General features: G+C 41.8%; 1 protein-coding gene across 1 annotated transcript in view; it reads left to right on the top strand.

Moving 5' to 3' along the window:
• GTF2I (general transcription factor IIi) overlaps positions 1 to 14,698 on the top strand; it is an 80,093-nt gene that overhangs the window by 7,675 nt on the left and 57,720 nt on the right. The window contains exons 2-3 of the mRNA XM_009319308.1: positions 3,852 to 3,957; positions 5,359 to 5,497. Of these exons, the coding sequence (XP_009317583.1) occupies positions 3,859 to 3,957; positions 5,359 to 5,497 (238 nt within the window). The 5' untranslated portion in view covers positions 3,852 to 3,858. The remainder of the gene's footprint in view (positions 1 to 3,851; positions 3,958 to 5,358; positions 5,498 to 14,698) is intronic.

Here is a 14,698-nt window from a genome sequence, read left to right as displayed (position 1 = left end):
GTCTTCCCAAGTCACCGTTACGCGTGATGGAGCCCTGCTTTCCTGGGGATGGCTGAACACCTGCCTGCCCATGGGAAGCAGTGAATGAATTCCTTGTTTTGCTTTGCTTGCGTGTGCAGCTTTTGCTTTACCTATTAAACTGTCTTTATCTCAACCCATGTGTTTTGTCACTTTTACCCTTGCGATTCTCTCCCCCGTCCCACCAGAGGGGAGTGAGCGAGCGGCTGGGTGGGGCTTGGTTGTCGGCTGGGGTTAAACTGCAGGCAGGAATGACTAAATGCCACGTCCTTGGTACTCTACCAGTGTATTTTGCAAGGCTTTGTTCATTTTTACAAGCCTTTGCTTGGGCAAAGGCTTATCTTGGCACAGTTAAACTGAAGGATTTTATAAGGTAATTATAACTAATATTAACTGATCTGGAAGTTCTTTTTTAGCAATATGTGATTAAAATTAATAAGATATATCATAAGTGCTACTCTGGCAGCCAGCTTATAATTGTTCAAAGGATGGTTTTTAAATTGGCCTTTTTGTGTGGGACGTTGGCAATGGGTAAGGTGTTACACTTTTTTCAAGGCTTTGCACTGGGGATTTACATTGGGCAGTGGAGTTGTCACACACTTTCTAAGGTCTGGATCTTGGAAAGGCAGCCAGGTTCATTAGATCTACTGAACCATAGCCTACTCTTTCTAATAAACACTCTCCTAGTGGTATAGATAAGGATAGTGAAAAAAACTGTTGTTTGAAAGGGAGAAACTGGCTGTCCTGGTTTCGGCAGGGATAGAGTTAATTTCCTTCTTAGTAGCTGGTGCAGTGCTGTGCTTTGGATTTAGGATGAGAATAATGTTGATAACACACCAATGTTTTAGTTGTTGCTAGGTAATGCTTACACTAGCCAAGGACTTTTTAGTTTCCCATGCTCTACCGACTGAGAAGGCTGGAGGGGCACAAGACGCTGGGAGGGGGCACAGCCAAACTGGCCAGAGGGACATTCCATACCATGGGACGTCATGCTCAGTACATAAACTGGGGGAAGCTGGCCGGGGGGGCCGCTGCTCGGGGACTGGCTGGGCATCGGTCGGCGGGTGGTGAGCAATTGTACTGTGCATCACTTGCTTTGTGTGGTGGTGGTGGTGGTATTATTATTATTATTACATCATTAGTAGTGTTGTTGTTGTTATTTCATTTCAATTATTAAACTGTTTTTATCTCAACCCACGAGTTTTTCTCACTTCTACTCTTCCAATTCTCTCCCCCATCCCACCCGGGGGTGGGGAGGAGGAGTGAGCGAGCGGCTGTGTGGTGCTCAGTTGCTGACTGAGGTTAAACCACGACACTGGTGAAATGGGAGAGGGGGGAAATCTTTCATGTGTGACTTGCTGTCAAGCGGGTAGGAAAAAATATTCTTGTGCTGCCATGGTGCAACAGGATGTCTCTTGAATCTACATTAAACACTGATCTGGCACCATGCAAACTGGTTAAAGAATGGGTATCCTAAAAATAAAAGGCACTATGACTTTATACTTTGTAAAGACTCTTCCAAATGTTATTAGAAGAATAGTCCAATGATAACCTGACCCAACTCCTGATCCAAATGTGATTCCGAGATACTGAGGCTGTGGCCTCACGTGCAGCAGCAAGGTAGCTTAGGATATGCTGTCCTCTCCGTTGAGCTAGGATGGCTGTTTGTGGGGCTGTGCAGTGAATCAAACTGGGACCCGGTCCAGTGGAGCACTTCTCCTCCCCTCTCCTCCTCTGCCTGTGGATCAGAAACCACCTTCCAGGGATGGGAGCAATTCTCCATAGGGGAGATGGCCGGAGCTGGCACTTCTCTGATGTGCTTGTGCATCCACAGCCTTCAAATGATTGCTAGAGTTTCCTTGGTCTGTTTTCTGGACAAGGTGCCTCTGCAAAATAGAAAATAAGTTTACTCTTGTTTTTACACAGCCTGATTTCTCACCTAGAATGGGGTAGGTGCGTATGTTTGTGCCATTGCTAGCTTGGGAGGTCTTGAACCGATGCAGAACAGCTGCATCAGACAGCGAGTAGAGACGTGGGAGAAAGGGGAAATGTGTAGTTATGTTCTATTTCATCTTTAATATTGGATTGTTAAGATAGTTTTAAAAAGTCTGAAAGCTATCATGTTTAAAATCACTGTCAGCATCCTAACCCTAAAGGAGTTCCAAAGATGAGCTTGAGAATTCTATTAGGTATCAAAAATCATGGCCCAATGAAGATTGATTTATTTACATCACATCATGATCTCCCTTTTTCCCTCTGATATTCCACAAGCAATAAGTAAGATGCCCCTCTTCCTCTGGAGGATAACTCCATCAGCCTCTGCCTCCCCATCCCCAGCTGACCCTCTCTTAGATCACTGAAGCAGTCAACATAGTTCAATGGTTATTCCTTTATATTCACTCCTGAAGTTTTGCTCCTTTTCCAGACCTGACGAAGGACCTGTTTGCCTGCTCCTCGGTGTAGCAGGTGCCGGTGTTCAAACCTCTCATTACCTGCATCCTCAAACAGCTGCTGACTCTGCCACTGCCAGTTTATCCATAACGCAGTTCTAAAGCTGTTTAAACCTTGCCGGCCTGTGTCTGGAGAGCCAGAAGGCTGCTGGACGTCTGTTGTGAGCTTGCAGCGTTGCTAGCTTTTTTTTTTTTCTCCCCTCGCCTCCAATTTGTAGTCTGAAGTGCTCCAAGTCCTATCAAAAGAACAACACAGTGCCATTTTTTTCCAATGTAAGTGTGTATTATCACATGCAATGGTTATTTGTGCTGCCCTGACTTGTCTGCGCATCTAATAGGGTACACGTCACCTTTGAAAACTTGGGCCACGTCATGTGTCCAGGTTCTACAGGAGCAGCAAGCTGTCTCATCGAGCTGTTGTGAAATCTCATTTATCTCAGCTATCTTGACTTCTGAGGTGATTTTTCTCAAGACTTGCGCATGGAGTTGTAACAGCTAAATCTCTACCACTTCTCTCCTCCTCCAGGCATGTCAGGTTATTGCTTTAGATACATGTAAACGTAGCAAGTTGCAATACTCCAATAGAAAAATGTGCTCTTAGCAGCTACGGAAGCTTCATTCTCGATATATTCGTTCTCGTATAGAAGATTCTGCCAGCAGAAGCATAAACAAGTCCTGATTATTACTTATGTCTTAAATAAGTTGAAAGTCTCCTGAATGACATAAAGAAAGTAGGTTTAAATCTCTTTTATGTGTCACTGCTGAAATTCAGTTTTTAATTTTAGCACCTTAATTGGGACTACTTAGCTTTGGAGTTAATCCTACAACTGAAGAATATGCGAATAAAAACGTCATGTTCTGGTTACTGATACTGTAGTCTCTGAGGCCATGATTTTGGGGCAGGGTGGTGGTGGTTTGTTCTGAGCTAGGCCGTGATAATTACAGGAAGGGTTGTTCCAATACTTGTGTCATAACTACGACTTGCCATTTCTTTTCTGTACGTTAATGCCAGTGTGTTTTGCTGTGTTTGTTTAGACTGCTGGAGTTGCAAACATGCTTAGAAAGAAAAATTGATGTAAATTCAGCTAATCAATTAATATGCATCTTTCTAGGCGCAAAGGGTTTGTGATCTAGTCATGGCACAGCATTTTGACTGTTGAATGTTTAGCTCCAGCTTTGGACGAAACAGCAGGAAGTGTGACGGAACGGAGGAGTGGGCGCTTCCTCCCGTTAATTTACCTGTCTATTTGCTCGCATGTGTGTGTGGTGGGCTCTGTTCTGGGTTTTTCTAATTTTTTTTTTTCCTTTGCTTACATAAGAGAGGTTTTAGTTTTCTTGCGCTGTTGCGTGTATCTGAACAGGATTTTTTATTTCATTTTGTAGGAGGAAAATGGCCCAAACTGCCGCACCAGCAACATCCATCCATGATGAGGACTCCTCTGAAAGCAGAATGGCGGTTACATTCCTCATGTCAGCACTTGAGTCAATGGTTAGTAGAGAAGTTAAACAGCTGTGTCGTAACTCTGTCTTGGCACGTGCAGGATTACACCAGTATATTGCCTCCTGCTGGGGAGCAGGAAAGGTGTAATGTTACATCTTTACCTTATTGCATGCTCTCCAACCAGCTGGAACTCTGTCTCTTTGCTTGTGGAAAATCATGCTAACAGTCTTCTTAAGCCATCTTGTTTCTTGTTGTGGTGTGGTTGTTTTAAAAATTGTTTTGTCAAATAAACGGGAAATATTTCTTGATTGCACAGATAGAGCGTGGTTGAAAAGCAAGAGTATGTTCTGGTCTTTGTCATCTGTAATATAGAGTGAATAAATGGTCTTGAGGCTAATGCCTTGTCCTCAGCTGCTGTACCAATTCAACAAAACTTGTTCAGAAAATACTTTTTTAAGTTGGCATATCACCTGTTTTGTAGAAGTTACTTAATCATTGTGTGGTGGGGTTTAAGGTTGGCCAGGGCTGTGAGTGGAAATGCCTGTCCCGTTTCCTTAAAGTTGAGGCACTGTCAAAGATTTGGTTCTTTAAAATTGTTTTCGCAAATGATAAGCAAGAACAAAAATTTTCTTTTTAGCAATGAAACTTTGAGTGGGATGTTTATAAGGTCATTGATTGCAAGCCTTGTTTCCCAATGGGTATATTTTGGTTCTTAAAGGCTTTGTGTCACTTTTTCCTCTCATGCTGTAGCTGTTGGTGTCTTTATAGGTTGCAGCAAACTCTGATCCGAGTTCCTAGGAGAAAGTGACTTTTTGTGATCACTTCTTGATGATCTCACTAATTTTCTTAGGATCTTTGCTCTCTCCTTGCGCCGCAGGCTTCCTGCCTTACTACTTTGCCAGAAATTTCTCCCAGCAGAGCACACGTCGCTGTTCACAGGGAAGGTGCAATCCTTCCGCTCAGAAGGAATTCATCTGAGCCTGAGCGCAGCAGGCAGGACGAGGCAGACTGCGGGCAGCCTTCCTGCTTGCAGCCACACCTTTCTGAACAGAACACGATGTGTGATAAGTGTGCTGTGAATGAACGAAACTCCTGTGCGCTCTGTTGAAAGTTGGAGTAAGACACTCAATATGATTATCTAACAGGGAAGTGATAATTTCACATGGATTGATGTCGTAAATCATTTTAATTAAAAACTGCAATCTCTGAATCTAGACAAGGCCTTAATTTCACTAATGCATCTACAACGCTTTTAAGATTCCTGATGAAAAGCGTTCCAGATGTATAAATTATCCTTTGCTAATGGCTGATGTTATGTTATTTGCAGTACCTTCTGAAGGGTGGATGCTGGCAGCAGAAGTAATAACTGTTTTACATGATACCACATACATTTCTATTAACTGTACTCTGAACTATGGTAATAAAAGCTTTTTGTTTTTCTTTTTATAGTGTAAAGAACTTGCCAAGTCCAAGGCAGAAGTTGCCTGTATTGCTGTATACGAAACAGATGTGTTTGTAGTTGGAACTGAGAGAGGAAGAGCCTTTGTCAATTCTAGGAAAGATTTTCAGAAGGATTTTGTTAAATACTGTAAGTTTCAATGTTGTATTTTTGTATTTCACAAACTGCTTAATGTGTATTGCATAATACTAATAACTTTGGGGAGCAAAGTTCTGTATATCATGGCTACATGCTGTAATTACGTTGGCTATGGCAAAACCAGCTGTTTAAGAACATAATAATGATCAGTAGCAGTGGTCTTGTTTGGAGTGTTATTTCAACTGTGGCTGGAAGTGTTCATTTTTTCTTAGATAGTGTGATGAACTAGTACAATAAGAAGTATTAGACTGTCCATCCTCACAACACATCCTGCATTTCCTAGCTCATGTTAATTTTTCTTTGTATCCTCTTCTCCAAGTCTTTTTTCCACTTGCGAAGGCTGGGTGGAACATCGAACAGGTAGTGGACTACTTCTGTTAGCTCAGATGGTCCTGGTTCTTCGGATCACTTCATGCCTTATTAAAGCAGATGTAGATTTTTGAGAAGATACTATTTTTTATGTAGCTTTTTTATACCACTGTTATTTAGTAGGCAGAACTATACCATAATGACTTAAAATTACATCTGCAGTACTCTTGTACTCCTTTAAGTACATCTAGGGTGTGATTTTTGTTTTAATTTCATTTTTATAGTAAAACATTGGAACTTCCGTGTTCATAAAACATGACCCATTGAGTACAGGACAGTATCTTTAGGAGTTAGGTTTCAAAGATTCAGTGACTCTTTGGGGGAGCATTGATGTGCTCATTTAGGAAAGTGTTGTTGATGGATGCTGCTTAATCAATAACGAAAGGTACATTTACCTGCCTAGGGAAAGGGAGAAGATGCAGGTCAAGAGCAGGGTATGTGAGAAGAATCAGCCCCGGGGGGGGGGGGGGGGGGGGGTGGCAGGGGTGGGTTTAAAAGCAACAGCTGTAAAATGTTCTGGCTTGACTAATTAAATACTGCTTGGAAAGCAACTATATTTAATCTGTAACAGAAACATTTGCTCCTAAAAATGCTTTTGCTGCTAGCTAAAATTCTCCTGGAGGTTTTGTCTCGAGGTCATTTGTTCGTGGTGGGGCTCTGGCTTTCTGCCACTGTCCTACTCGCTTGGACAGTGACTTTCTGTGCGCATAAGTATATTTACTCTAAGGAAAGTCACCACAATGTTGCATTGTAACAGATAACTGGTATCAAAATGCAGAATTACGACCTCCCTGAGGAATCAAGTATAAGATGAATCAATTCCCTTTTTATTTTTTTACAGAAGCGGTCTTCTGATACTGGTATTTATGAAAACTGTTAGCTGAATAATGGGTTTTTCACCTTTTTTTTTTTTATTATTTTTTTATTATTCCTTAAAGGGCTTTCCTGAGGTCCTAGATACTTTGTTTTAGTGCCAGTACAGTGGTATCATGGGCCCTGATATACTAGAGACTTTGTATACTGCGCACATCTATTGGTAGGGAGTCTGAAATAACTGGGATTTGATCTTTGATCTCCCTGGCTAGATCTGTATTTCTGGTTCTGTACTGTGGGAAGCCCTGGCTTCTCATCCATGCTTGTGTCCGACTGTATCGGATGTGGTTTCTATAGATGTGTGCATGTGTTTAAATCTTACGTTCGTTCTGATAATCCTGATCCTTTGCTTTATTCCAGTTACAAGATACTCGTTCTTGGGCAGCGTTTGTACTGTCAGACCGACGAAATTAAACAATATCCACTTTGCAAACAGTGTTTTCATTATGCTTCTTGCAGAACGTTGTGGTGTAGATCTGTGTGAATAAAGCCAACTGACCTCAGTCATTGCTTTCATGGTTTCACTAAGTGCATATCCCCCATACTTTCTGGGGATTTTTGATGCTGGGAGGTAGTTTTCGCCTGTTGCTGACAAAGATGTTGATAATTCCAGAAAACTGGACTTCAGAACACCAATTTTTAGGAATAATAGCATTATATATTCGTGGCGATGCTGATTCCATCACTGCCCTTGGCAGCTTTGAAGTCTTGATGAAGTTTATAGTGTAATATCTGTTGACCTAAAATTTAGAACCGTGGAAGCAACAGTTCCTTTCCCCTCACACCTTGTTTCTTCAGTTAAATATGAAAACTAGCAGCAGACAATGTTAGTTGCAATTTTAGTAGGTGTTTTGGAAGAATCCAGGAAGGCCACAGTTCTGTGTGTTTTTAGTAAGTTACAGTTGGGCCCTTTTTGTTCCTTTATGATTAATAAAGGCTTCCAAGAGATTCTTACGTTGCTGTTAGAATTAAACCTTTAAAAATTCAGCTGTGATGTCAGTCTCTGGAACTTGTGGTGCTGACAATATTGAGAATTAGCTCTCCAGTTGTGTGGGTCTCTTCATTTTCCTTTAAGTGTGGAAACAGAAGTGTAGTTACTAAGCATTCCTCTGGTTATGTCTGACTCTCTGTTGTAACAAGCCAGCATGTATCTCCAGTCTTTACTTCCACTTTTCCCACAGCTCCTTTGTATAGTTTGAGTAAATATGAAGAGTTTTCAGATTTTGGAGGGCTCAGGCTTCAAACCCATTGCTTATTTTTAATAATGAGTATAATTTAGTGGGCTAAATTGATGAAACGTATATATGAAGTTTGTGAAGGAAGTAGCATGTACACTTTCTAGCAGTATAGGACTGATAAAAATAACAGCGGTGAAAGCGGCACTGGAGTTTGGTTTCCTGTGGCTTTCATTCATAACGACTTTCACCCACATGGGTTCCCTAATGCCCAGCTACAGGGGAAGGAGGAGCCCTGCGCACATCTCACGTATCTTGTTACCTTAAGAAAATGCGTTAGAAACAAATTATAGCAATTTTTTTTTAATGTTAGTATGGGTTGTGTAGTGAGTGTTGAAGAACCAGTCAACAGGCATTAATTACTTAAAATTGGGACAGATAATATATTCTTCTGAACTGTGCTTAATTAAGATGGCTGTAAGCCCCGTGTTACAGTGAAATGGTATGTTTCAATCAATTTAGAACTGCATGTGCTTGTACGCATAACATGTAACTTAGGTAACCTGCAGTGTCAGTTATTCCAAGCCTGTGCAAGTTCGTATTGTACATAAAAAGAGCATACCCTTCGAGTGCCTGCTCCTATTCAGAATATGGACAAGCATGGATACTTGTGCACTGTAAGCAATCAAGATCATACATGTCTTGCCCTACCAGTACCTCTTTGTTTTAGTTGCTGGTCCCTGCTGAAGTGTATTGTGTGGTCCTCAGTTCCTCTTGGATGGCCTCAGCAAGATGAAGTGCCTCCTTGCTCTCTGGATTGCTGTGGAGTTGTGGGTTATCAGCCATGCTGAATAGGAGACTTATTCCTGGGGTGTCTCAAGAATGCTGTTCCCTTCATGTATTCACCTTTGTCATCTTGGCAAATTCCCTTGAGGTTTGGTCAAGGTTTGGTATCAGCTCTGTGGAATTCATTCTCATTTGAATGGAGCTGAAGGTGGTTTATAAAACAAACAAAAAACCCAGAAGAGGCCTCATCATCCCGAGGTTGTATTTGCCTGTCAGAAGTGAACTTTCAGAAGAGCTTCCTGATTCAGAAACACCTTTTTGGTCATCTGCTCTGGACTTTGAAAGAGATTTACCCAGCGCTGTGTGTTCCATCCCATCTGCCAAGAAGCTTTGTAGCATCCTGGCTTGTATCAGAAATAGTGTGGCCAGCAGAACTAGGGAAGTGATCGTCCCTCTGTACTCGGCACTGGTGAGGCTGCACCTCGAATACTGTGTTCAGTTTTGGGCCCCTTGCTACAAGAAAGCCATTGAGGTGCTGGAGCATGACCAAAGAAGAGCAATGGAGCTGGTGAAGGGTCTGGAGAAACAAGTGTGATGAGGAGCGGCTGAGGGAACTGGGCTTGTTTAGCCTGGAGGAAAGGAGGCTGAGGGGAGACCTCATTGCTCTCTACAACTACCTGAAAGGAGGCTGTAGCGAGGTGGGTGTCAGTCTCTTCTCCCAGGTAACAAGCGGTAGGACAAGAGGAAACGGCCTCAGGTTGCACCAGGGGAGGTTTAGGTTGGATATTAGGAGAAATGTCTTCACCGAAAAGGTTGTCAAGCACTGGACCAGGCTGCCCAGGGAAGTGGTTGAGTCACCATCCCTGGGGGGATTTAAAAGACGTGTAGATGAGGTGCTGAGGGACATGGTTTAGTGGGCAGGACTTGGCAGTGCTGGGTTAATGGTTGGACTTGATGATCTTAAAGGTCTTTTCCAACCTAAACGATTCTTTGATTCTATGATTCCACCTAAAAATCTAGAGCAAAGCTTCTGAAAGTCTCCATGACATCTACCTGTAGACATCTAAATAGCTCATAAATTAGTATTTTTGTCTTGAACTGTGTTCTCTTTGTAGGTGATGATATCCAAAAAGTATGCTGTAGATTTCTACATGACTTCAGTTTTTTTTTACCAAAGCTCAGTAAAGTGTATAGCATGTTGATATAAATATAAATTTTAACATGCTGAAGCTCTGATTGGCATGTCTTGCTGCTGTCTTCCATTTTCCAACGGATGAAGCTATTTACATGTTTGATCCCATCTGTGTATCGTCTATGTACTTTCACTGTAAGCAATGCTGAACAGACTGTGATATTGCAGGCCTGAGAGCATCATGCACAGATCTTGTGTTTAGAAGATGATGGGTGGGAGTCAATCTACAGTAGTGTGAATATTTTTATTAACTCAGTAGCTCTGGGTTAATTTTAGACTTGTGCTTAAAAATGTCTTTGATTAAATCTGCTGAGATAGCCCCTGACACTGCAGCTTGCTAGTTGGTGTGTGTACTGTACTGCTAGTCTGGACGTAGTCCTTTTATGGTACTTTATTTGGATGCTCCAGTAATGATGTAAATAAAGTATTAATACAGTTGATTTGCTTCTTCCTTACTATTGTGATTACCCCTGATTATATTCTGTATATCTTACTTGTCATGCCTGTAGTAATTCAGAAGCAGTGTAGGGTGTTTAGCTTTTCAGCTCTGAAGCGGAATGTCTCAGATTTGAAATTGAGTGCAGACTGAATCCCCTGGCCTGTATGGAAGCAGCCTAATATCTTTTCAGTATTACTCTAATAACAGAGGTTATTAGTGGGTCTAACTGCTATTGATTGTGTTTGTCCTCGTTATAATAGCTAAAGGACAGTCTTCATCATCATCTTCATCGGTGATTATGTGCTACAGTGTTATAGTGAAAATACCATTCTGTAACTAGCTGACATCTTTTTATGTTGCTCAGAGGCTAATCCCTTGACACTAATGCAGCTAGTTTAAAAATACCAGTTCTTTCTGATGATGATGTGCCAGTGTGGAAACTCGTTTCCCACAGTCGTTTTCTTTGGCCCTGAAGTATTCTGTGGCCAGCTGAGACTTCTGTGGCTCTTGCTGCTCCTGAAGCTGCAGAATATTTTGGAAGAGAAAGGAGTCATTAAATTGTAGACACAAATAGTAAATGAAAGAAAAACAATAAGAGCTGGGCAGAGGATTAATCCTGACAAAACACTCTTGGAGTTGCATGTATGCCATCACTAATCTGTTACCTATTTTACATGCAAATGGGGGGCTGTATCTATGATTCTTGCTTTAGCTTTGGTCTTCCAGTGCACTTCAAAATGCGTACGCTTTACAGAATGCGTAGCTGGAAAAAAGGATGTTGGAATAGTTGCTTTTAAAAGCTGTGACTGTCAGGATGCTTTCCTATTGGCAAGCCAGAGCTGTTTTACACCTCTGTAACTCTCAATCTCTTTTTTCATGCCAGATTTCCTTCCAGCTATTTGGGAGTGGCCTCTTTAAAACAACCTCTACTAAATGCTTATTCTATTTGAGTATCTGCTGGAAGAGGCTCTTCCCAGTCACTTTTAATGGGAACTTACTCAGCTGTGGCTCTCGGTTGTGTTCCCGAGTTTTCATCTTCCTTTTCACAGCAGAGGACTTGGAATAACTTGCACTTCTCCAAATTGCAAGACCAGAAGAGATAGATGGCTGCTCCTGGCCACACTGACTGTAGCCCATCACCATTTCCCAGACTAATTGTGCTGGCAAATATGATGTATTTACTCCTACCATGTCTGTCACTTGGGACTTAAGACCTTGCATCTCTGCTAGTGGAAAGGATCACGTGAGTGTTCCCTTGTCCATTTTACATTACGTGAGCCAGGTTGCATCATGCCTGTTTAGTGATGTGTTAATGCTAACCTGGCTGGCTCTGCCTGGGGGTATCTAGGGAACAGTTCCGTAATCCTTTTTGCTTGGGAGAGTTGTGGGCATGGTGACCGCTGCCTTCCTCTTGTGTATCTCGTTTCCTGTTCTGCAGCTCTCTGTGCGAGATGGTCTTCTGCATTTGTGCCCAGGCCTCTGTACGACTGTAAAACCTTAGCACTGTGAGTTAGTTCTGGGGGTCCCCATCTCCCTAGGACGCTACAAAGATGTCTGGAGTGCCCTGATCGCTAAAGCTTATGGGGGATCTTTGTTTATTTAATAAAAAGCATGCAGCTTCAGATGCTCCTGCTGGAAAGCTAGGGCACTTTGCAGCATGCATTGTGACTTCCTCCAGCACTCTGGTTTTCTGCTTTCCCAGTCTCTTAAAGTATTTACATTGTACTCTGTTTATTGGAAGCACTAGTTCTTCTTTTGCATCTGTTTCTGCCCCACCCGTAGTTTTTTGGGGGAGTTTTTCTGTTGTGGTTGTAGCTGCCTGATAAATTAACTGAACGGTGTTCATTCTTGGAATCCCTGAGAGCTTTTTTTTTTGATTTAAGATTTAAGTTTCAATCACTTTCTATTTTGTATTTGCAGAATGTAGCTACAAGTTAAAGCATCTACCCTTAAAGACTTGATCAGTTTATTCCTAATAAATCATGTGCTTAGGGATTAGTTTAAAGATAACATTCCTAGCACTCACCAAACAGTTGCAGTTACAAGTAATAACAATAAAATCCAAAGCAATCAGCCCTGTCTTTCTTACTGAGAGCTGCTTTTTTTTTTTTTGCCGCTGTCACCGTTTGAGCTCACTGAAATGGTTCGGCTTACAGTCCCCTCCTGCCTAACCTTTTGAAATGCAAATAATGTAGTTTTTGAGCTGTCCCATGCTGCATATTTCTCACATATTAATATAAGTTCATTAGCTGAACTCTGCATTAATAGCCTAGATCTTTGTGAAAGACATGGAAATAATTCTCCTATCTTTTAGCTTTATCTTCTGGCCTGCTATATTCTTCCTTTTCTTTTCTACTACTGTTCTCCTTCCCTTCCTTTTTCCCCAACTTCCCAGGCTGTAAAAGGGCTTTACGTGAAGTGGGTGATGGCCAGCCCTGGCTAGCCGTGCATTTTTGATGGTCTCCTTTGCAAGCCGTTTCTCATGGTATTAGGGGTGAATTAATCTGTTTGTCTTAAGTATTACGTTACTGGCAGTTTCCCTTGTTTTACAAGTCAGTTTACCCCTTTTCCCAAGTTCTCAAAATGAAAAGAAAAACGCATTTTTGAAACTTCTGTTACATAGTTAGACACAAGTTATTTTTAAAGAGTTTTATAAGATCGCTTTCTGTCTCCCTTCCTCAGGGGTGCTTCCTTTGCTTCCATCGTCTGCCTCTCTGGCTCCGTATATGCGTCAGGAGCAGAGACTCTTGCAGGTCGTGTGCCAGTCCGGATGCCTTTTCTTTCCAGCACCTTTAGCTTTAGCTATGCCCTGCCTAGCTCAGAGCTCCCTGCTATTTTTCTGGGTTAATTTCTGATTTGGGTAACTGGCCTCTTTTACAGCCTTATTAGAGCTAGATTGCTTGGCTTCATTGTCAGAAACCTTTCATGTTCTGTCTCTGCCTAGCCAGTTAAGGGGTATGAAGCTAACAGCTAGTTTAAAAAACTTGCTAAAGTTCAGTCATGTTTCAGTGGAGACCACCCATCTCGTTCCCTCAGTCGCAAACAAACAGAAAATTACTGTAGATAGCCGATTTTTTTCAAATTCCCTGGCTCCTAAATTCTGCCTCAGGTCATTTGCTTTTCTTGTGGTTTAAGTGATCCTTTGATAATCATAAAATGATTTTTCTTTAATTTGAGGTTATGGTCCAATTTCCTGAACTGTAAAACTGGATGGCCTTAAAAGCTCACAGATGAACTGGGTGGATGCATTATAAAACAAAGCAAAATGCTTTTAGCCGCACACACATTTACTTTCCCTCTTTCATTGCTCGTAGTTATTTTCAGAGAGTAATTTTCCTGAAGCACAAGTGATAAAATATATGTACATGAGTGTTGTCACAAAATAATTGTTGCCCTTAAGTTGCCTCTCGGAGTGTCTGCACAGGGGTGACATTCATACTCTTATAATCACTTCTTGGCTTTCTCTACCTGGGGGATTAAAAACCACCTGATTAAAAACCTGATGTTGTAAGACGCCTTATGTACCATGGGACTGACAGCTCTTTTGCTAGAGGAGTGTTGTGCTCCATCAGCTTCAGGCACTGAATCCTACCACCTTTTCTCTGTTGGTTGTGTAGCATCTCATCTTCAGGTCACATTTTTGAGGAAATTTCAGTTCCGTAAACTGTTTATCTGCTAAAGCTTGATTTTTTGTTTCCTTGGTGAGGTGTGGTCAGTACTGGTTTTGTCACTTGTCTGCAGCATGACGCAGCGGGGCGTGCTCTGCTCCGCAGGAGAAATGCAGCCTGCCTCCTCCAAACAGCAGTTTTACTTCTGAGTAAGGTGCTTTGAAGACAGACGCTCTTTATGGCCTATTTTAGTCTGCTGCACTCAGACCATGCTTTTTGTGGACCTTCAGAATAGGTGTTGTATAACACTGCTGAGCTGTAACTCTCTTCATCAATTCATAAGCATAACAGCATCTATTTAAGGCAGGAAGCTGGCGAGTCTGCCCATACGGAGGTCAGGGTGTAGCTATCTAATTGCTGCCATGCAACAAGAAAAAATTGTCAAATGAAAATTCGATCATTTCAAGTATTCCATTTTTTGTTACGTCACAAAAATTTTTGTAAGAGGGCTTTTTTTATTTTAAAGCAGTCTATTCATTTTATAGTATATTCATTTTATAAGGACGGTGACAGCTGGGAGATTCCTTTTCCAGCCAAGTGGTAGGGGTAGGCTGGACTGTCAAACCCAGTCTGCTGCTGATCAGGACAGGTAAGAGAAAAGGTTGTTCTGAATAACCAGAACACCTGGATAGTACAAGAAGATAAGAAACACTCAACCATATACGGGCTCTCAGTTCAAAATGAGGATTG

This window comes from Pygoscelis adeliae, unplaced genomic scaffold, assembly GCF_000699105.1.
Source record: "Pygoscelis adeliae isolate BGI_AS28 unplaced genomic scaffold, ASM69910v1 Scaffold282, whole genome shotgun sequence".
In the NCBI taxonomy this organism is placed as follows: Eukaryota; Metazoa; Chordata; class Aves; order Sphenisciformes; family Spheniscidae; genus Pygoscelis; species Pygoscelis adeliae.
This window is presented reverse-complemented; position numbering and strand designations above follow the sequence as displayed.